Source organism: Podarcis bocagei, assembly GCF_964188305.1.
Source record: "Podarcis bocagei genome assembly, chromosome: 9".
Taxonomy (NCBI): Eukaryota; Metazoa; Chordata; class Lepidosauria; order Squamata; family Lacertidae; genus Podarcis; species Podarcis bocagei.
The window spans coordinates 77463743-77487009 of NC_138134.1; the positions used below are offsets into that span (position 1 = coordinate 77463743).

The window sequence follows — 23267 nt, forward strand, 5'->3', positions numbered from 1 at the left end:
GCTCTTGCTGTCAGGAAGTTCTTCCTAATGTTTAGGTGGAATCTTCTTTCTTGTAGTTTGGATCCATTGCTCCGTGTCCGCTTCTCTGGAGCAGCAGAAAACAACCTTTCTCCCTCCTCTATGTGACATCCTTTTATATATTTGAACATGGCTATCATATCACCCCTTAACCTCCTCTTCTCCAGGCTAAACATGCCCAGCTCCCTTAGCCATTCCTCATAAAATTAGATGACGCTCTCCATCCCTCATCTAAACAGAACTTGCTGAGGCTCCAGAAACCACCTTTGACAACCCCCTTCCCAGCATCTAGAACTTACAACTGTGCTATCAAACCCCTAGAGCTTTGAAAAACTAAGCATGCTTTGGGGCTTGACATTTAATTGTATTCCCTCGGGGCTCTGTGTCTTCCTTAAATAAAACCTTGTGATACAAATGCATCAAAATAATAGAGGGATTTTTTTTTAGGGAGTGAAAGAAACAGCACAGAAACGATCTTGTTTCTACCTATTTGTTTGTGGAGGGCTCGTTCTGCCCCCTTCCCAAATTTCATTTTCTACCAGCAGCTCACAGCTGTCCATGGAGGCGCAGGTTAATTCTGTGTCCAGGGCAGATGTCTCCCAGCTCCATCTGGTACGCAGGATGAGACCCTCCCTGCCTGCGGACTGTCTCACCAGAGTGGTGCATGCTCTGGTTATCTCTCGCTTGGTTTACTGCAATGTGCTCTACGTGGGGCTACCTTTGAAGGTGACCCGGAAACTACAACTAATCCAGGATGCGGCAGCTAGACTGGTGACTGGGAGCGGCCGCCGAGACCATATAACACCGGTCTTAAAGGATCTACACTGGCTCCCAGGACATTTCCGAGCACAATTCAAAGTGTTGGTGCTGACCTTTAAAGCCCTAAACAGCCTCGGTCCAGTAGACCTGAAGGAGCGTCTTCACGCCCATTGTTCAGCCCGGGCACTGAGGTCCAGCTCCAAGGGCCTTCTGGCAGTTCCCCTACTGTGGGAAGTGAAGCTACAGGGAACCAGGCAGAGGACCTTCTTGGTGGTGGCACCCGCCCTGTGGAACACCCTCCCTTCAGATGCCAAGGAAATAAACAACTATCTGACTTTCCCTGTATAGGGAATTTTTTTAATGTTTGATGTTTTATTGTGTTCTTATATCTGCTGGAAGCTGCCCAGAGTGGCTGCGGCAACCCAGCTAGATGGGTGGCATATAAATAATAAAATTATTATTATATTATTAAGGAAGCATCATTTTGCTTCTAAGATTGGGCAGGTATGATGCAGGTATATCAGAGACTGCAAGCACATCTCTGCCGCTGTCCTTCAGCTGCTTCACTCTGAGCCATTTCCCCTAGACCGAAAATCCAGTCGGATGGTGTGGTGGTGGTGCAAATAATATTATTATTATTATTAGCAATTACTCTGTGGCGGTGAGGGGGGTGTTTCTTGCTGTCCCCCCTTTCTTTTGCAGAACTGCACACAACCAGCTCACGCCATCCATTTGATTTATTTAACTTGCAAGCAAAGGTCTCCCGCTGTCCACAGCTGTTTGATTCACCTGCCCCGCGATGTAATCACCTCTACGCAAAAAATAAAAATAAAACGGTCAATGACGGGACAGGACACCAAAGCCACAAAGGTTTGCTGGTGGCCCAGATCCCCGGAAGGGGCTCCCTGGCTCATCAAACGTTCTAGGCCGACCCGGGGGAAAACCTGCAAGGACCTGTCGCTTGGGCAGAAGTCCAAACCTTCCCCTTTTCACACACTTGCCAGAGATCATAGGCAGGCAGCAGGTGGGACGCATAGGTAGGGAGGCAGACACGGAGACCCTGCAGCCATTTTGGAATGAGGCTGCCGCCATCTTGGATAAGAGCATTCGTCTCCGAATCTGCCATTCTGCCGGGTCGTGTCTCCGTGTTGCGGCCAGCGCTGAAACTTTTAAACTACGGCAGTGGCCGGTGTTTGGGGCAAGACCCTTGCGCTTTTGGTTAGAAGAATAAGACGTACTGCGTCGCCTTGCTGGTATAGAAGGTCTAGCCTGCAGAGTGGAAGTCCTTCAGCTCTCCTGAGAGGAGAGGGGGAATTTGAGTTTCCCCGGCTCCAGATAAAGCGCTCTTTGCGAGACGCAGCGCAGACTGTGCTTGCTCTAACTCGGCTGGGGCGGCCTGCTTCCCTGGGTGTAGGAGAAACTGTTCGGCGCATCGGATTCCCAGGCTATGGAAAAGGGAAACGGCACGTGAGCGCAAAGAGCTAGGGAGGGGAGAAGGCCGTGGAAAGACCAGGACCGAGCTCAGCTTTGCTGTTGAAATGGACCGAGGGGCCTAGGCTCTCCCCTCTGGCGTCACCTTGCTTTGGGAGCTTCCTGGCTGAGATCTCCACTGTGTCCTCTGCTGGCGCAACTGGGGAGGCTGCCACTGGGCTTGGGGGCTCCCCCTCCAGGCGACCCTCAGCTGGGACTCCCGGAGCAGCTGAGAGCTGAGGACAGTCGTTTCCCGGTTTGCTGGCTAAGTCAGGCTCTCTTCCCAGAGAGACGCACCCAGGAACATCCCGCTCTGGGGCCATGGGCTCTCCTGAGCTGCCGCGCCAGTCCCCTGGCGGCACTTCGGGAACGGGGAGATCCGGCGCTTGGCTGCCGTTTCCTGTGGGCAGGCCCAGGTCCCTCTGGGGTGCATCATATCCGGGAACGCTCTCCCCCACCTCTCCCGAGCTGTCGAATGTCTGCTGGCCTTCCCCAGCTGAGTGTCCGGAGAGGGTGCTTTGTTGTTCCGTCCCACCAGCTTCACCGGCCTCCGCAGTCCTGTCCCCACCGGGGCGCACCACGCGGTCGAGAACAGCGGGCTCTGTGCTCCCGGAAGCCTCCTCCCTCCCTGCCGCGGGCTCTGCCTGTTGTGCGCGATCCTCGAGCCTGACCTGCTGGTGGCAGAGGGGGCATGTGTCCTGCACGAAGAACCACTTGCGCAGGCAGCCGTCGTGGAAGAAGTGGCCGCACGGCACGATGACGGCCAGGGTCATCTCCTGAAAGGGGGCAGAATGAGGCAGTTAGCGGGGAAGTGCCTGGAGGGGCAACGGGCAGCGCGGCCCTGAGGTAGAGCACCTGCTCAGCATGCAGAACTTCCTTGGCATCACCGGTTAAAATAGAGCAGGTGGTATATTGGAAAGCTTGCTGGAGACCTGCTGCCAAAGTGGAACAGGTAATCCTCAGCCTAGAGTCCTTCCACCCCCTTCCAAAGCTGGAAAAACTAGGCTGTCAGGGACTGGACTAAGGAGGAATAGTGGGGACCACCGCCCACCCTTTCTGAACCTTTCTGGGAAGAGGAGGGCAGTATAGTTTTACAACAGTGGTTTGCAGAAGGTCATAGTTCAGAGACTGCAGAAGGGAGAAGCAGCAGTATGGCAGAGACAGCAGACAGACACCCCCCCCAAGGACCCGGCGTGCATTGAAGGTAGAACAGGAAGCTCAGAGGCAGAAGCTCAGATCAGCTGACGCAGGGATGACATATACAGTCATACCTCATGTTACATCCGCTTTATGTTACGTTCTTTCAGGATACATCCCGCAGAGACACGGAAGTACCAGAAAGGGTTACTTCTGGGTATCGCCGCTTGCGCACGCGCAGCTGCGCAAAATGACGTCATGCGCAGAAGCGGCAAATCGCAACCCGCGCATGCACTGGCGCGGGTTGTGTTCTTTTCATGTTGCGAATGGGCCTCCGGAACGGATCCCGTTTGCAACCAGAGGTACCACTGTAATAGGAGAGACGGAGGGGGTGGGACTTTACTCAGAGCAATGCCATTACCCAAAAGAGATGGCATTTCTATGTTCTCTCTGTGTGAGTATTGAATACAATACTTGGTAAGAACTCTTCTTTATCTGCTTCTTGGCTGCCATCATGGGAGGCACTGGATTCCCTGAAGCCTAATATAGGCTTTGAGAAGGAGGAGGGAAAGCTCTGCCAGAGCCTTGTCCCTCCTTCCCAAAGCTTAGCGTCTCATTTACCCAGCTTTGGGAAGGCAGCGCGAGGGCTGGTGGGCATCAAATGTTGTTGAGGGCCACCAAAAAAGGACTCGAGGGCCACATTGGACTACCCTGCTATGGAGGAAACCGTGCTGGGCTACCCACAAGTTAGTGGGGATAGCCTAACGCAGGGCTCCCCAACCTGGTCCAGTATTGACTCTAGATTGAGGCCCTAACCCAAGCCAGTCCCCCAAACTAAAAGTGAACAAGGGCACGAGGGGACAGACGGTCCAGAGGAGGGAACTGTGCTGGGTTGCGGCTCCCTGACATTCACCTGGAAGCAAATGGCGCAGACGTCATTGTGGTCCAAGAGTTGCCTGCTGGTGGCCCTTGGCAGCAAGCTGATCTTCTTGGCGGCCTCTCGGCGGAGCAGGAAGCTCTTCCACCCGGAGTGGGCCCTCAGCCAGACGTTGAAGTAGCAGTGGATGATGATGACGGAGGCCCCCAGCCAGCTCCACTCGCCAAAGATGGACTCCCAGGTCCCGTAGGCCACCACGCAGACAGCCACCAGGAACTCCAGGACGCGGCTGATGGCATTGATGTAGTAGACAATCTCGTCCATCTTCTCCATCGGGGTGTCCTGGAAGAGCTCAATCATGAAGAGGGTGTAGATGAATAGGGTCCCCATCACCTGAAAGGAGGAGGAGGAGGAGGAGGAGAACCATTGGTTTCTCCAGCCAAAGCTGAAGGCCCCAGAGGTCCAGACTGGATCAAGCCCAGAGCCCATTGGCCAGCAACCGATGGCTACTAGCTGCAATGCCTATGCACCATTTTATTATTTCATTTCATTTCATTTTTTAATTTTATTTTGACGAAGTAAAAATCATAAATAAGAATAAAAATGTGCCACCAAGACCATTCCATTGTAACTAACCAACCTCCCAAAATTTCAACACTTCTTGCAATGGCTTGACCCCTTTCCGTTTTAAGAGTACAACTTCAACAAACACCTTCCATATCTCCTCAAAATCATTTCTCCTGCATATTCCCTGTCTTACCTTAATGGCACATGTTAATGTATCATTAATACCTATATCCCACACCTCTTTATACCATTCTTCCATTTTTTATTCACCTTGCCCCTTCCACTTCCTAGCTATAATAATTCATGCAGCTGTCAATCAATTTGTGAGCAAGTCCTTCATAGCCTGTGAACCTTCCACCCCATCGTAAATTGATAATAGTGCTACCTCTGGACTTTTGGTCAGCTTTAACCCAGCGGTATCTAATTATCTCCTTAAATGCCCTTTGCCAAAAAAATTGTACATATTTACACTCCCACCACATGTGAACATAATCCCATTTCCTGGCATCCCTTCCAACATAACACCGAATATTCCTTGTTTATTTCATTTAATCTGACTGGTGCTAAATACAGTGGTGCCCCGCAAGACGAATGCCTCGCAAGACGGAAAACTCGCTAGACGAAAGAGTTTTCCGTTTTGGAGGTGCTTCGCAAAACGAATCTCCTATGGGCTTGCTTCGCAAGACGAAAATGTCTTGCGAGTTCCTGCGGGTTTTTTCCCCTCCCCCCCTTTATCTAAGCCGCTAAGCCGCTTATCAGCTGATCCGATAAGCCGCTAAAAGTCATTAATAGCGCTAATCCGCTAATCCGTCAATGGGCTTGCTTCACAAGACGAAAAAACCGCTAGACGAAGAGAATCACAGAACGGATTCTTTTCGTCTTGCGAGGCACCACTGTACCATCTCCAAACTAATTTGTAATAATTTTCTTTTATTCTTATACCACTTGGGATGCACTAGCAAGCTCATCATCAGGGCTCAATGGAGAAAGCCCTCCAATTCTTCCCAGCACCTGGAAAGCAGAGGTACCGTATTTTTCGCTCTATAAGACGCACCAGACCACAAGACGCACCTAGTTTTTGGAGGAGGAAAACAAGAAATATAAATATTCTGAATCTCAGAAACCAGAACAGCAAGAGGGATTGTTGCACAGTGAAAGCAGCAGTCCCTCTTGCTGTTCTGGCTTCTGGGATAGCTGCGCAGCCTGCATTCGCTCCATAAGACGCACACACATTTCCCCTTACTTTTTAGGAGGGAAAAAGTGAGTCTTATAGAGCAAAAAATACGGTTCTTCCTCTATACAGAGGGATAATGATGCTCTCCTGACACCACCATTATGTGTCTTTAGAGGCCAGGCAAAAACATTCCTCTTTGGCCATTAATTAATCTATGGCCTCAGGGGCCCCGGGTTATGGGTGCCCAATGGTACCCAATGTGGATATTTTCACCCCCTCCCACTGCGAGAATCTCCTGATGTGATGTTTTCAGAAAGGAGGGGGCACAAACTGCTCTTTGCTTCTTCCGCTCCTGCCTGACTCTGTGTGGAGTCTGAGTAACACTCATGCAAGCCAGTAGCTCTTTAGTTTTAGTTTGCAGTAGCTGTTAGAAATAAAAGAAGTTATGCTTCACAGCTTTCTTCTGTGTCGTTCATACTCTGCTGAGTTCGGTGCCCACAATGGACAGTTGTGGGTCCAGTGCGCTTAGACCTGCTTTCCAGGAGTGGAAGGTCTCTGGAAGTGCTCCAGTTCACCTAGACCATTCGGGGCAGAACCAGTTGTTGAGCCCAGTCGTTGGCATCGGCTCAAAGGCATACTGACACCCATGACGTAACGTGACGCTGGCGGCGTGGCGGCGCTTCCAAGGCTTTGCAGGGCCTTGGACGTTGTCTAGGAACTCGCATCGGGGTTCTGATGCGACTTCCTATAGGAACCAGAAGTCCCTTTGGATTCCCGCATTGTGGGTTCTGAGCACCCACCCAAAAGATTTGTGGGGGCCCTGGATGCCCCCACTAGAATTGGCACCTATGTATGGCCTGTTAAGTGTGGAAGGGGACTGGGACTGTTATCATGACTATTTTATTATTATGCTCTCCATCAACCACCCACCACCCCATGAAAACTTAATCCACAGCAGTGACCAGAGGAGGAATAACTGCTGAGAGCAGCGCAGAGAGAAGATTTGCAATAATAATAATAATAATAATAATAATAATAATAATAATAATAATAATAATAAATTTATATTCCACCCTCCCCAGCCAAAGCCAGGCTCAGAGTGGCTAACAACAATAAAAGTAACACAGCATTCTAAAATCAATTCATTTTAAAATCAATTCAAAATCAAATTCATGGCAACCATTGGGCTAGAGTTCTGTGAGGATTACCAAAGGAGGGGGTCAGACTGTGCTTGGCCAAAGGCCTGGTGGAACAGCTCTGTCTTGCAGGCCCTGCGGAAAGATGTCAAGTCCCACAAGGCCCTGGTCTCTTGTGACAGAGCGTTCCACCAGATCGGGGCCACGGCCAAAAAAGCCCTGGCTCTGGTTGAGGCCAGCCTAACCTCCCTGTGGCCTGGGACCTCCAAGATGTTTTTGTTTGAAGACTGTAAGGTCCTCCGTGAGACATACCAGGAGAGGTGGTCCCGTAGGTACGAGGGTCCTAGGCCGTATAGGGCTTTAAAGGTTAAAACCAGCACCTTGAACCTGATCCTGTACTCCACCGGGAGCCAGTGCAGCTGGTATAGCACCGGGTGAATGCGATCCTGTGGCAAGGACCCCGTGAGTCTTGCCGCAGCATTCTGCACCCACTGGAGTTTCTGGGTCAGTCTCAAGGGCAGCCCCACATAGAGCGAGTTACGATAATCAAGTCTGGAGGTGACTTTCGCGTGGATCACAATCTGCAGGACCGAAACCAGACACCTTTATCTGCCCCAGTTGCAAGGGAACATGCCTCTCCTGAGTCAGTCTCTACAGCCACAGCAGGCGCTATAATTCTCCAACACTTTGACTTCACCCCCAAAAGGCGCACTCCTTTGCGGTCTCCCCAGACAGACAGATGCCAGCCGCTATTACTGTTCTACACGGTATTTGGACACAGTACTTTTTAAAGGGAAACCGCTGTGAGCACAGATGCCCTCGTGGGAAAGGCGTCCCAGAAATAAACCAGCTCCGGCTACGGGCAAAAAAGGGGCAAGTGTACCTGCAGGGAGGTCAGCATGCAGCTGGAGACGAGGATCAGGAGCCAGAAGTCCATCTGGAAGAAGTGAGCGATCTTGTACGCCATGAAGCCCGGGAAGACCAGGAGGAAGAGGCACATGCTGATTCCCCGGAAGTGCTTCCAGAAACTCCTGAAACAACACAGCTGGAAAGCTCAGTGGGTGGAGCACGAGGCTGTTAGGGTCGTGGGTTCGAGCCCCACACTGGGCAACCCCCGCGTTGCAGGGGGTTGGACTAGATGACTCTAGTTGTCCCTTCCAACTCTACGGTCCTGCGATTCTAAGAGATGGAGGGACAGTTTGAGAGGCCCACGAAGGCTGCTGCAAAGTCCATCCCTATCAGCTACGGCCTCAGATATGGAGCTTGGATGGACCAGGGCATAGCTGTCAACGTTTCCCTTTTTTTAAGGGAAATTCCCTTATTCCAAATAGGATTCCTCGCAAGAAAAGGGGAAAGTTGACAGCTATGGACCAGGGGCCTGGCTCAGCAGAAGACAGCTTCCTATTTAAATCTCCCAGATCCAGAACGCAGTCCCAGGTTCAACAACAGTCAGCATCTCCGAGGTAGCGCTGTAGAAAAACTCATTCCTGAAACCCTGGAGAGCTTCTGCCAGTCAGAACAGGCAGTACTGAGGTAGATGAGCCAATGGTGTGACTCTGCATCAGTCAGCTTCTTATGAAGACTGTGTGAATAGGGCTTGCTGAAGTTTTCAACTTTCAAATTCGCCAAAATGATGAGGGGTGCTAAAAAGTCGTAACATGACTTGGGAATTCAAAAGGTATTTCGGCTAAATTTACCGTATATAATTCAGTTTCGCTTGGTACATAAAAGATGTGTAAAGTTGCACAGAAACGATTTAAAAATGATGCCAAGGACATACATTATTACTGTTGTTGTTCTTGTTATTTAGCGTTACCTGACATTTTCAGAAGGCAAAATTAAAATCCTTTGGTTTTTCTCAAAGCAGTTTATGCGCTTTTTCATCAAACGTAGACTTACCATGCTATATCTGCATAGCCAAAAGTGTATTTTTAAGCCCACTCACTGAAGAAATTTGCAAAAACCAAGTTTCACCCTTGAAATGACACATACTGCTATATGACAATTAAAAATACATATATATTCAGGTGTCCCCCCCCCTTATACACACACATGTTACATGATGTGTGGGAACTGCTATTTGAGAAAGAAAGGGGGATATCCAGCCCCATTGAGAATATGGGCCAGGCTATACATCCTTCCAGACCTGCCTTCCCCAAACTGGTGCCCCCCAGATCTTTTGGACTACAGCTGCTGTCAGGCCCAGCCAGCAATTGCCACTCCCTATTCTCGCTCTCCAAGTTGTGGCGACCACTTTGTGTTAGGCCACGCCCCCTCTACTGTGGCCGCCATTTTGTGACTGGCGCCAACGGCACCTCCTCAAGCTTCTGCATCGGCCCCAAAATGTTGGCGGCTCCTTTCTGAGCGCCTCTTGACAGTGAGGCTGGGCTTGCTTGCGTGCAGGGAATGACCACCCCACCCCCTCCAGGCTACGCAGATTTATAACCACGAGGACACGGATCGCGGCCCCTGTTCCCGTGCGTCCGCACAAAGGAGAAAGCACTGTCACCTGTTCCGCGTAGCCCCCAGGCCCAACACGATGGGGTCGGCTATTTCGATCATGGACTGCAGGGTGGACGTCACCACGATGAAGAGGATGATGCTGAGAAGGAATGTTCTTTCCAGGAGCTGCAACCCAAGCAGGCCGGTTTGGAGGGCAAGGAGCAGCAAGGTCACGCCCTCCGTCACACCCCTGAAACAAGGGGAAAAGTAGGCACCTGTATATTGGATTTTTACCCCGTGGGGTGGTTCAGGAAACAAAAAAAAGGATGGGGAGAGAAAATCACCACTGGCCAGTGCACCTCTCTAGACTTAGCGGGTAGTGGCTTTTTTAAAAAAATGCTCTCTTGTTCTAGATAAATTTGGGGACTTTTAGACTTTCTGTCTTAAAGAAATGGGAGTGCCTGATCACCTCATCTGTCTCCTGAGAAATCTCTATGTGGGACAAGAAGCTACAGTTAGAACTGGATATGGAACAACTGATTGGTTCAAAATTGGGAAAGGAGTACGGCAAGGCTGTATATTGTCTCCCTGGTTATTTAACTTATATGCAGAATTCATCATGCAAAAGGCTGGGCTGGATGAATCCCAAGCCGGAATTAAGATCGCCGGAAGAAATATCAACAACCTCAGATATGCAGATGACACAACCTTGATGGCAGAAAGTGAGGAGGAATTAAAGAACCTTTTAATGAGGGTGAAAGAGGAGAGCGCAAAATATGGTCTGAAGCTCAACATCAAAAAAACGAAGATCATGGCCACTGGACCCATCATTTCCTGGCAAATAGAAGGGGAAGAAATGGAGGCAGTGAGAGATTTGACTTTATTGGGCTCCATGATCACTGCAGATGGTGACAGCAGTCATGAAATTAAAAGACGCCTGCTCCTTGGGAGAAAGGCGATGGCAAACCTAGACAACTTCTTAAAAAGCAGAGACATCACCTTGTCAACAAAGGTCCGTATAGTAAAGGCCATGGTTTTCCCAGTAGTGATGTATGGAAGTGAGAGCTGGACCATAAAGAAGGCTGATCGCTGAAGAATTGATGCTTTTGAATTATGGTGCTGGAGGAGACTCTGGAGAGTCCCATGGACTGCAAGAAGATCAAACCGATCCATTCTGAAGGAAATCAGCCCTGAGTGCTCACTGGAAGGACAGATCCTGAAGCTGAGACTCCAATACTTTGGCCACCTCATGAGAAGAGAAGACTCCCTGGAAAAGAACCTTGATGCTGGGAAAGATTGAGGGCACAAGGAGAAGGAGACGACAGAGGACGAGATGGTTGGACAGTGTTCTCGAAGCTACCAGCCTGAGTTTGAATAAACTGCAGGAGGCAGTGGAAGACAGGAGTGCCTGGCGTGCTCTGGTCCAGGGGGTCACGAAGAGTTGGACATGACTAAACAACTAAACAACAGCAAAACTTTTGGTGGCTCCCTGGTTGTGGAACACTCTCCCCAGGGAGGTCCATTACATATTTTTAGGGGCCAGGCAAGAAACATTCCTCTTTTCTTGGGGATGATCCAGACAGTAATTCCCAGGTGTCAAAAAAGGTTATTTATGTATGCCGCTACTGCGGCCCGTGTTTCGTTAGGCCCCAAATGGAAAACGAGTGAGGTCCCAACTAAAGAAGAATGGCAGCTTAAGATGACGGAATACGTGCCGCTTGCAGCCTTAACATACAGAATAAGAGAACAAGAAGAATGTTCGTTTAAATAAGATTGGAAAATGTTATGGGAGAAAATTGTGTGCACTTGAAAACGTGGGCAGCATTAAGATACATTCAACGGTGCAAATATGTTTTGATGGATGTAGTAATGGAATACTGAATGGTTTAGTTCAGGGGTCAGCAATCTTCTTAGCAGGGGGCCGGTCCACTGTCCCTCAGACCTTGTGGGGGGGGGGGCGTACTATATTTTGAAAACAAGCAAACAAACAAGAAAAACACGAATTCCTATGCCCCACAAATAACCCAGAGATGCCTTTTAAATAAAAGGACACACTCTACTCATGTACAAACATGCTGATTCCCGGACTGTCCGCGGGCCGGATTTAGAAAGCTATCGGGCTGAATCCGGCCCTCAGACCTTATTTGCCTACCCATGGTCTAGGCAGCTGCTCTTTCAAGCTCTCTCACCTGTGCATCACGTTGCCGTCCTGGAAAGCGCTGTAACCTGCCAGGTAGAACTTGCAGAGTTTGAGGAGGCCCAGGGCCAGGTAGGAGACAGTGAAGGTGAGCCCAATGAGGGAGTACGGGGTGCTGCAACATTCGGCCACACTATGGAGAGGGAAAACGTTAAGAAGCCTCCAGGATCAGACCAAGCAGAGGCCATCGAGCCCAGTACCCTGTTTCCTAGAGTGGCCAAACAGGGAGATGGAGGGAAAAGCCCTTCTCCAGCCGCTGAGACTCAGGAGGCCACTGCCAAAGATTTATCCTTTAAGCATCACACTTGCTTTCAAGCTAGGGGCTATCGCTCTGCCACAAGACAGCAAATCCTGCACTGCGGGAAGTTATTAGGAGTCTAGGGGCCTGTCTGGACTGCGCCAATGGCTCAGCGATCTTAGGGTGAATATAAATTTGATAAACAATGGTAATAATCAATAGTTATCTGGTCCAGCATCCTGTTCTCACTGTGAAGAAGAAGAATGACACAGAATAATAGAACTGTAGAGCTGCAAGGGAACCCTGAGGGTCATCTAGTCCAACCCCCTGCAATGCAGGGGTCTTTTTGCCCAACGTGGGCAAAATGTTGGCATGTTCCAAGAGCCCTTTCCATTCCTCATGGCTCAACGCAGCAATGGGCATAGCCGAGGGGCCAAGCGCGCCAGGGAGTATGCCATGTCAAAGGTTGGAAGCCAACTTTTATAATAATAATAATAATAATAATAATAATAATAATAATAATTATTATTATTATTTATACCCTGCCCTCCCTAATAATAATAATAATAATAATTTATACCCTGCCCTCCCTGGCCAGAGCCGGGCTCAGGGCAGCTAACACTAGTAAAATTACAATAAAAACATAAGGGGGGGGGAGAGAAAAGAAAGGGAAAAAAAACAATTATTTAAAATACGGGTTAAAATACAAATTTAAAATTCAGACTCATTTTCATAGTAGCCCATAGATCAAAACCATAAGGGGAGGGAAACATAAGGGTGAGACTGAGTCCAAACCAAAGGTCAGGCGGAACAGCTCTGTCTTGCGGAAAGATGTCAAGCCCCGCAGGGCCCTGGTCTCTTGTGACAGAGCATTCCACCAAGTCGGGGCCAGTACTGAAAAGGCCCTGGCCCCATCGGAAGGGCTTTTCCCATGGGGGATGGAACAAGCTTGTTTTCTGCCGCAGAACCCAAACCAGTGGATTTGAATGACAAGGAAGGAGATTCGCAATAAAAATTAGGAAGAACTTTCTGACGACAAGAGCTGTCGGACAGTGGAATGGACTCCCCTTGGAAGGTGGTGGAAACTCCTTCTCTGGAGGTTCTCAAGAGGTTGGGGGACCATCTGCTGGGGCTGCCTTGGCTATGATCCCTGTGTTGCAAGGGGTTGGGCTAGATGACCCTTGGGTATCCCTTCCAACGCTACAATTTGATGACTCTGTGGGAAGTTGCTGCTCACTTCCCCTCCCCGACGCACCACCTTCCTACCTGCTGAGGAAGATGAAGACCAAGCCTTGCTGGGGCAAAGGGTTGCCAGAGGAGGAAGAAACCAGGGCACAGATCTGCAGAGTGAACAGCGCCAGCCAGAAGACCAGGAACAAGAGCGGGACAGCCAGCTGCCCCCAAAGGGACATCGCCAGCACCACCAGGCGATACGCCTCCAGCACCTGGGGACAATAAAGGGAGGCCAAAGAGAACCGCGAATTAGACTTAGAATCATAGAATCATAGAGTTGGAAGAGACCACAAGGGCCATCGAGTCCAACCCCCTGCCAAGCAGGAATCACCATCAGAGCACTCCTGACATATGGTTGTCAAGCCTCTGCTTAAAGACCTCCAAAGAAGGAGACTCCACCACTTAGAGCAGGGATGTCCAACCGGTCGACCGCGATCAACTGGTGGACCCCGGGGATGTTTGAGTTGATCGTGGGCTCTTTTTCCTTTGCGGTGGAAAAAGAGGATCTGGCCCTGTCCTCCATTCACACATGATCGCTAGATCGGAAGACAGAGACCTGCCCCTCCCATAAAAGGTCAACCACTTTGATATCCCCCCTAAAAAAAGCTCAACAACTTTGACCTGAACCCCTAAAAAAGGGGTAGTTCGCTGCCATTTCTCCCCCTGTGAGTAGATCGCAGTCCCTTGCGAGTTGGACGTCCTTCCCTTAAGAGGAACCCTTCCTGTCTATGCAGAATTCCAAATCAGGACCTCCCACACCTTTTCGCTAGCATTCGAGCCAGATGCTCATGCAATTCTGCAGGATCCTGGAGCATTGGATTGGGACTCCAAGCAAGAGCTCACTGGAAGAGTGGGGTGCTTGCTTGCAATTCCTTTCTGACACTAAGAGCTGTTTGGTGGTGGAGCAGTCTCCCTTGGGAAGCAGTGGACTCTCCTTCCTTGCAGGATTTTAAGGTGGTTTTAAAGCATCTGTCAGGGATGTTTTAGCTGAGGTTCCTGTCAGTTTGCATTTCTTAGTGCAGAAAGTATTGATCTGATGTGTAGAAACCTTTCCTATTCTACTGAGTTCAAGAGGGCTCTGGAAGCTTTTGGAAGCTTCTGTGCGTGAAAGAAACAAGCAGAAGGTTCATGATGTTTGGGTTATACCTTCAGAGAAGCTGAGTACAGCTGGCTTCAACTGGTTCTCTTTTTTCTTTCTGTCAAGATCATGCTAACTATAAAAGTAAGGCTAGAAGGAGCCTGGGTTTCACTCTCTTTATCTCTTTCCTTCTGGTGTGGTGTTTTGTACATAGTGGCAAGTTGTAATTATAAGTTATTGTAAGTTTAAGTTAAGTCTGCTGCAACTGGATTTCTTATGGGCAGTGCTAATCCTGAATGTATTGGATTTGTGGCCATTAAGTTCATTTGCCTTCAGTAGCAGTAAAGCTCTGCTAGACGAAATGTTGCCTCTGGTCTATTTTTTGGGAATCCTGCAACGTGTTTAAGTTTTTACTCTAACTATACGTTAGAGTTCTGCTCTGGATCAATATTGAGTACAGTGGTGCCCCGCAAGACGAATGCCTCGCAAGACGGAAAACTCGCTAGACGAAAGAGTTTTCCGTTTTGGAGGTGCTTCGCAAAACGAATTTCCTATGGGCTTGCTTCGCAAGACGACAATGTCTTGCGAGTTCCTGCTGGTTTTTTCCCCCTTTCCCCCCCCCTTTTTCTAAGCCGCTAAGCCGCTTATCAGCTGATCCGATCAGCAGATAAGCCGCTAAAAGCCGCTAATAGCGCTAATCCGTCAATGGGCTTGCTTCGCAAGACGAAAAAAAACGCTAGACGAAGAGAATCACAGAACGGATTCTTTTTGTCTTGCGAGGCACCACTGTATTGTATTTCAAAGACAGTTCCTTCACTGCAGGAAGCTGGACCGGATGATTCTCATTCTGCAATTCTATGAGCTAGCTGGACCCAAAAGTCTGGGGTTCTTATGAATTCTAAGCTTCCTTACGACTGAACTATGGAGGACAGGTATGCACAAGGACAAGCTGGCAGAGAGCAGCTGCCAACCAGAAACCGCTACCATTCGAAGGAGCGATCCCCTTGGAGCTCTCTCATCACCTGAGCAACCTCCCGGCAGGCAACCGTTGCCCATTGGAGAGGAACCACCAGGCAGGAAGCCACGACGTAAAGAGCCTCCATCGTGGTGAGAGCTGTGGCGACGCTGTTCACGGCGGGCAAGGCCCGAAGCGGGAGGCAGCAGAGGCGGGCAGCCAGAGGGAGGAGAGGAGCCCCAAAGAGCCACACTCGCTTGGTCTTCAGCAGGAGGGCGCAGAGGGTGGCAACGATGACTTGACCTGGGCAGGACAGGAGGAGAGAAGTAGGGGGTCAGGCGGGTATCCCAAATGCAGGAAGGCAGGGCAAGGAGCAAAGGAGCTGGTAACTCTGATAGCGTCCTTGTCTGGATGTAGAAACCAGACCACAGCACAACGGTAAAATGCACATCCAATGCCCCGCCCACTTTTGCCCCTGGCCCCACCCACCTGGCCCCTGGAAGGCTGCCCAGTCGGAAACGTGGCCCTTGGGTTAAAAAAAAGTCCCCCCTTTTCTGCATATAAGCAGATCAAAGAGCAGTGGAAGAGAAGGAACAAGCTGGCAACCTTCCCTTTCTCTGCGGGAAATTCCCTTATTCCCGCTGCTATCCCGGATTGTTAGATATGCCGTAGACTGTCCCTGGGACAGGTGAGGCTGCTGATTCCTTATTTCCGAGCCTGCTGATCGTTTATTTTCAAATCTGAAAGTTGACAGCTATGGTTCCTCACCTGTGAGTGCTGTGGCGAAGTGGCTAAGAGCCACGGGGTCATTGTACACGGCACCGTGGAAATCCCGCTCCATCTCGTGGCGGATGTAGTCTCTGGAATGGGAGCCGGGAAGATGGTTTGTAAGGCCACGCAGGACGCAAGCCCAAGGAGGAACTAGCTCTCCGTTGCTTAATAAAAGAAATCTTGGTACCTCTTCCTATGACAGTTCCCCTGCCCTCTTTTTCTCCAGCAACCAAGGCCCCATTCACACATGATGTTCCTTCAATTTTGCAAACTCTGGGCTTGTTTCAACTCCCACCAACAGCAGAGATGGCCGGCCAAGTGTGGGCCTAGGTCAGTGTTTCCCAACCTTGGGCCTCCAGCTGTTTTTGGACTACAACTCCCATCATCCCTAGCTAGCAAGACCCAGTGGTCAGGGATGATGGGAATTGTAGTCCATAAACAGCTGGAGACCAAAGGTTGGGAAACACTGGCCTAGGTATCTGAGCTGGATCTGAGCTGCCAGTGGCAAAGGCTGTCATAGTCCAGGCCAGGAATTAGCAACTACAACACATTTTGTCGCCAATGTCAGAAGCATTACTCAATTCTTGGCAAGCTGGCAACGAGGCTCCATTTTCCAGCCAGCACAGTGGCTGCATTTTTCTGCTGCTCCCAGTGCCCAGAGCTAAGAGCATCCTGCGATTCTGCAACTGAACTACATGATAACTTACTTAAAAGCAAGTTTCAAGTCTTTAGGACTGCAGTGTGACCACTGCTTGGGGCGGGGGCTTCAGAGTCTAGCCTCTTTCTTTGCTTTCCCAATGAACAACAGAAGCCCAACGGTATGCAAAAACAGACCTAAGTGAGGGCTCTCTTTGCGTAATTTAGACAGGTTGCAGAATTCAGTTTCTCTCAATGCAGAATTTCAAACCCTTCCTTTGGGAGCCAGGGATACGTACACTCCTGCAAGGATATTAGTCCCAGAGGCCCACCATGATTTTTCCTGACCCAGCCACCCTCTGGGAGGCTTCCAGCAAAATAAAATAAAAAACACAATAAAACACCAAACATTAAAAACATCCCTATACGGAGCTGCCTTCAGATGTCTCCTAGAAGTCAGATAGTTGTTGATTTCCTTGACATCTGATGGGAGGGTGGGTGCCACTACTGAGAAGGCCCTCTGCCTGGTTCCCTGTAACCTCACTTCTCGCAGGGAGGGAACCACCAGAAGGCCCTCGGAGCTGGACCTCAGTTGGCTGAACGATGGGGGTGGAGACGCTCCTTCAGGTATACTGGGCCAAGGCCGTTTAGGGCTTTAACGGTCAGCACCAACACTCTGAACTGTGCTCAGAAACATATAGTGGTACCTCGGGTTAAGAACTTAATTCGTTCTGGAGGTCTGTTCTTAACCTGAAACTGTTCTTAACCTGAGGTACCACTTTAGCTAATGGGGCGTCCCGCTGCTGCCGTCGTACGATTTCTATTTTCATCCTGAAGGAAAGTTCTTAACTCGAGGTACTATTTCTGGGCTAGTGGAGTCTTTAACCTGAAGCGTCTGTAACGCGAGGTACCACTGTACTTCCAAGATTTGACATAGGCCTTGGCAGGTGGAAAGCACTACTGGAAAGTCTGACCTGCTCCTAGCAGCCCCCCACAATGTAGCTGTACCTCGCAAAAGATGTAAAAATGGCAAGGACCCATCCATCAGCTCCTGCAGTTTAGAGGCAAAGGACCAGGAGACTACAGCGCTCCTAGTTCCTTTTGAGAATGCCATTGCCAAGAACTTTTTTTTGAGAGCAGAGTCTGCTCCACAGCAGCTGCTGCCCCCCATGACCTCAAACCCTTCCTTTCTAGCAAGTCAACTCTATGATCTGCTGCTTCCAGTTCACAGAAGGAGACAACCGCGTCCTTACCGGGCTGTCTGGTGACTCACATACAGCAGCAATGCTGTCAAGATGTAAAGATACAACTTCACAAGTGTCCGGACTGGGAGCAGCAAAACCACCACACACACCAAGTGACCTAAAACAATGAGGAAGAGGAGAGAAAAGCCAACATTTTGAACACTCTTATGTCCACCTGTTTAGTTTTGCAGAAAAGCCCTTAGCTGCCTTCCGTCAAATGTACAAGGGTCAGGCTGTTGTGCCAAACACTTGTCTGAACCCCTCTCCAAACCTGTGAATATTCTGCCTGGCCATGATTGCAACTGAAAAACATAGAACATGGCAGCAAGCAAAGAACTCGGCATGCCAATGAATCTTAATTATTTTCTGACTGAGAAAAAATGTTGAAAACTCAGATAAATAATCGAATCGCCAAATGGCACCTTAAACCTAGGTTACGGTCACCACAATGGGATTTCTCAGCATCATACCTCACCCCCCCAAAGTTTGTTCTTGTTGTTGCTGTTGCTGCTGCTTTATATTTATATACCAAAACGGTTTACAACACATTTTAAAAATAAAACAAATTCATGCTCCAAGGGAAATATTTCAGATCCTGTTCCAAGTGACATTCTGCTTTTGCCAGTTGCCAACCTAGCACCCAGAGATCTCCCAGTGGTCACAATTGGGTCTCTGCCAGTTGCAAAACGGACCCAGCACCTGGCTAATTTCTAACTGCTTATGACAGCAGAAAACATGCGGCAACAAGCAGAGGAAACTTAAAATACCGGCTGATGGGGACTTAGAAAGGCCAGGGGATTGAGATTGTCCGCAAAGGTCCCACTGGGTAGAAGAGGCAGAAAGAACTGTGTACACATAACTTTGCAATGATTATATAGCGAAAAATGTCAGTCTCAGCAGAACATTAATCCAGTCAAAATTGCAACACACCATTTTTGCCACATCTGCAAACATGTTTTCAAATCCACAGGCCAGCCCTAGATTGTTCAGTAGTATCATAAACCTATACAGTGGTACCCCGCAAGACGAACGCCTCGCGAGACGAAAAACTTGCAAAACGAAAGGTTTTTTCGTTTTCGAGTTGCCTCGCAAGACGAATTTCCCTATGGGCTTGCTTCGCAAAACGAAGCTTGCCCCGGGTACAGCGGGTCTTCTCTTTTGAAGCAAGGGGCGGCGGGGAGATCGCTTCTCCCGGTGCTCCGAAGCCGGGCGGGGGGGCGGGAACACCTGCCCCAGCCGCCGGGCTTCGTAGCGCTGCTGCGAAGCCGGGCGGGGGGGGGGACACCTGCCCCAGCCGCCGGGCTCCGGAGCGCTGCTGCGAAGCCGGGCGGGGGGTCGGGAACACCTTCTGAAGGCGGGCGGGGGACGAAAGTCTTTGTCCCCCCTGCCTGCCTTCCCAGGGGCTTTTAAATCGCCCCGGACAGCGGAGAAGTCCTCCGCTGTCCCGGGCAATTTTAAAATGCTGGGGGTGGGAAGAAAAGCCCTTGTCCCCCCCCCCCAGCCTTCAGAAGAGGTCCGGGGACAGACTGTCCCCGGACCTGGTCTGAAGGCGGTTTCCCTAGGAACGCATTAATTGATTTTCAATGCATTCCTATGGGAAACCGTGCATCGCAAGACGAAAAAACCGCAAGAAGAGACTTGCGGAACGAATTAATTTCGTTTTGCAAGGCACCACTGTATACCATTTATTAAGACGCGTAACAGATTATCATTTTCTCATTGCTTTCTATATAAGTAATGATTTTTGATCACTGCCACATCCCCAATGTTTAATTACTCTTTTTTTTTTTTTAAGCCGAAGGTACATTTGTTACTTTCCAAATTTCTGGCAATAAAAACGTACAACGGCTAGCAACATGAGCTGAATTATCTCTGATCAAATTCATTCCAGCAGACAGACAGACCTCTGGAGCAGCCAGAATTCATAACCTGCTACAGGCATCAATTTCTTCAGCGGACATAATTTATTCCAGGATGTATAATTCCACTTTTTGTGTATGTGTGCATGAACATTTGAGCATATACACAGATCCTGGAGCACCCATATGCAAAAATGTCCTCAGTTTGCATAACTTATTCCAGGTTGCATAATTTAACTTTGTGTGCGTGAGTGGGAAAATTTTAGTTACTTTGATGCAGAATCCAGAAGCTTGATTTTAAACACAACATGTTGACAACTCAGGGCAGAAAGCAGCCTGGGATTTACTGGTATAATCAATGGATTATTTGCAGTAGTTTGGCCCGTGTTTCTGACATCCAGTTCCTCAGCATTGCTATCGGCAAGGCGACTTTTATCCCCCTAAAACCCCTGATCTGCAGTAACTCAGTTGTGTTATTATGAATAATACTAATTGCAATTATAACCCACTCTTTTACCCCAAGGAGCTCAACACAACATAAATTCCTACAACCACCCTGTGAGGCAGGCTAGGCTGAAAGGCACCAAGGTCACCAAGTGTCGAGTGGGGATTCGAACCCAGGTCTCCCAGGTCCTGGTCCAATACACTGACCACTACACCACACTGCCTCTTAGGCTTGTAGGTTCATACTGGCACATGGAGGTCATCTCATGGTACATAAAATCACAGAAGATGGCCAGTAATCGGTTCAATAACTCCCCGCCAATGTAATCTTTTTGGCTCAAGTTGGTGGGCTTTGTTGAGAAAACAAAGCCGACACCAGAAGCCTGAATCCTGCGCTGGGCACTCTGCACATGCTCAAGCAAGGCACCATCAAGACCATGAGCGATGCAACCACCATTGCGGAGACTTCACCCCGTCTCCCAGGCCTGCATCACTCACCTGCGTAATAGGCGTTCCACAGGTGATGTCGCCACAGGTAAGTCCCCTCCGGCCTCCTCGGGTGCAACAGCAGCTCCGCAAAGGCCTGAACATCCCACCGGTAGAGCAGGTCCAGCAGGGCGATGCTGGGCACGCGGAGCGCCACGTTGGCCACCTCTTCCAGGCTGGGCATGGCAGCTCGGAGTTAAGGACCCCCCACCCCAAAAAAAGAACACCCCCAACTCCAGCAGGGGCCTGAGGCTCCTCTCTCTGCCTCCCCACCCCAACCAAAGACCTGAGGCTCTGCTCCCGAGGGCTTCCCTTACCGGTCCAGCGGGGGTGTCTCTCCCCCCCCCAAGGATCTCCCCTCCCCCCCAGGCCTCCTTCCAGGTGGGTGGTCTCAGAGGAGGGGCGAAATCAGAGGGGGCAGCAACCCCAAAAGAGAGGCAGAGGAAGGCAGGAGGGAAGCTGGAATGGGGACAGGGAGGGAGGGGGTCAAATCTCTTTTTTTTGGGGGGGGGTGTTAAGAAGAGTTGGGAGGGGGGAAGCTCAAGGGGTGGGGAGAAAATGAGATGGGGGAGGGGGCCAGGGGGTGGGGGGCGTCAGGTTTGGTGGGAAGAAACAGGAGTTGGGGGGGCAAGACTCCTCTCCCCCCCTCAAGGAAAGTTAGGAGGGTCAAATAATTCTGGGGGGGGGAGGCAGGTTCAAATAAAAGGGGAGGGGGAGGAAAAGAGTGAGGACTTGGGGAGGGGGCTGCGAAAGAAGGCGCGGGGGGGTCGGGGTTCCTTCCGGGGGGGCAGCCCCAGTAATGGGGTGCGGGGCCCCTCAAGGCTGGGGACCCTCCCCCACCGAGGAGGGGGGGCCAGAAAAATCCTCCTCTCCGGGTCAAGCGACGCCCCCCCCACCTTGCCAGCGCCGTACTTTCACTTTCCCTCAAGCCCCGCCCCTTGCCCCGCCCCTCCCCTAGTGAAGCCTCGGCCGCCATCTTGGCTCCGGGCTCGCCCTTCCTTCAATGCCGCCCCGCGGGAGCCACGTGGCGTTCCAGGGACGCTAGCGCGCCTGAAAGCGACGCCGCCATCTTTGTTGAGGGCGCCCGCTTTTTTCCCCTCCCCCGTTGGGTACAAAGAAGTGCAACTTCGACCGACCCCGAAGAGGCGTCATTTCCGGTTCCCATTTGTCTCTCCACTGTGCCACTCACCCCCGCCATGTGCGGGGCAAGGACTGCTGGAATGTAGCACAGGGAACCCTGCGGGGGTATAAATGGGATTGCAATAGAGGGGAAATATCTGCACCAGTGTATTAAATAAGCAGGGAGACAATATACAGCCTTGCCGTACTCCTTCCCCAATTTTGAACCAATCAGTTGTTCCATATCCAGTTCTAACTGTAGCTTCTTGTCCCACATAGAGACTTCTCAGGAGACAGATGAGGTGATCAGGCACTCCCATTTCTTTAAGAACTTGCCATAGTTTGCTGTGGTCAACACAGTCAAAGGCTTTTGCATAGTCAATGAAGCAGAAGTAGATGTCTTTCTGGAAGTCTCTAGCTTTTTCCATAATCCAGTGCATGTTTACAATTTGGTCTCTGGTTCCTCTGCCACTTCAAAATCCAGCTTGCAATTCTGGGAGTTCTCGGTCCACATACTGCTTAAGCTAGCAGTGGCCTACTCTGCAGGGCTGTTGTGAGCCATCCTGTCTCAGCTACATCCTGCTGATCTGCAACAAACTTAGTCGGTCTCTAAGGTGCTACTCGTCTCCCTGCTTATTTAACTTATATGCAGAATTCATCTTGCAGAAGGCTGGGCTGGATGAATCCCAAGCCGGAATTAAGATCGCCAAAGGAAATATCAACAACCTCAGATATGCAGATGACACAACCTTGATGGCAGAAAGTGAGGAGGAATTAAAGAACCTTTTAATGAGGGTGAAAGATGCGCAAAATATGGTCTGAAGCTCAACATCAAAAAAAAACCTAAGATCATGGCCTCTGGGCCCATCACCTCCTGGCAAATAGAAGGGGAAGAAATGGAGACAGTGAGAGATTTTACTTTCTTGGGCTCCATGATCCCTGCAGATGGTGACAGCAGTCACGAAATTAAAAGACGCCTGCTCCTTGGGAGAAAGGCGATGGCAAACCTAGACAACATCTTACAAAGCAGAGACATCACCTTGTCAACAAAGGTCCGTATAGTTAAAGCTATGGTTTTCCCAGTAGTGGTGTATGGAAGCGAGAGCTGGACCATAAAGAAGGCTGATCGCCGAAGAATTGGTGCTTTTGAATTATGGTGCTGGAGGAGACTCTTGAGAGTCCCATGGACTGCAAGAAGATCAAAACTCTCCATTCTGAAGGAAATCAGCCCTGAGTGTTCACTGGAAGGACAGATCCTGAAGGTGAGGCTCCAAGACTTTGGCCACCTCATGAGAAGAGAAGACTCCCTGGAAAAGACCCTGATGTTGGGAATGATGGAGGGCACAAGGAGAAGGGGACGACAGAGGACGAGATGGTGGGACAGTGTCCTCGAAGCTACCAGCATGAGTTTGACCAAACTGCGGGAG

The 23267-nt window shown here is 50.1% G+C and overlaps 1 protein-coding gene across 1 annotated transcript; it reads right to left on the reverse strand.

Annotated features, from left to right (window-relative positions):
- Positions 1-1129: 1129 nt before the first annotated feature.
- Positions 1130-21007, reverse strand: LOC308594189 (RING finger protein 145-like). Its single transcript, XM_081207039.1, has 10 exons — positions 20734-21007; positions 17942-18050; positions 16050-16141; positions 15349-15584; positions 13282-13460; positions 11770-11910; positions 9648-9830; positions 8022-8169; positions 4298-4654; positions 1130-3023 (listed from the first exon to the last, which is right to left on the reverse strand). The coding sequence occupies exons 1-10, from the start codon at positions 20903-20905 to the stop codon at positions 2259-2261; spliced, it is 2382 nt and encodes a 793-aa protein (XP_081063165.1). The 5' UTR covers positions 20906-21007; the 3' UTR covers positions 1130-2258.
- Positions 21008-23267: the final 2260 nt, after the last annotated feature.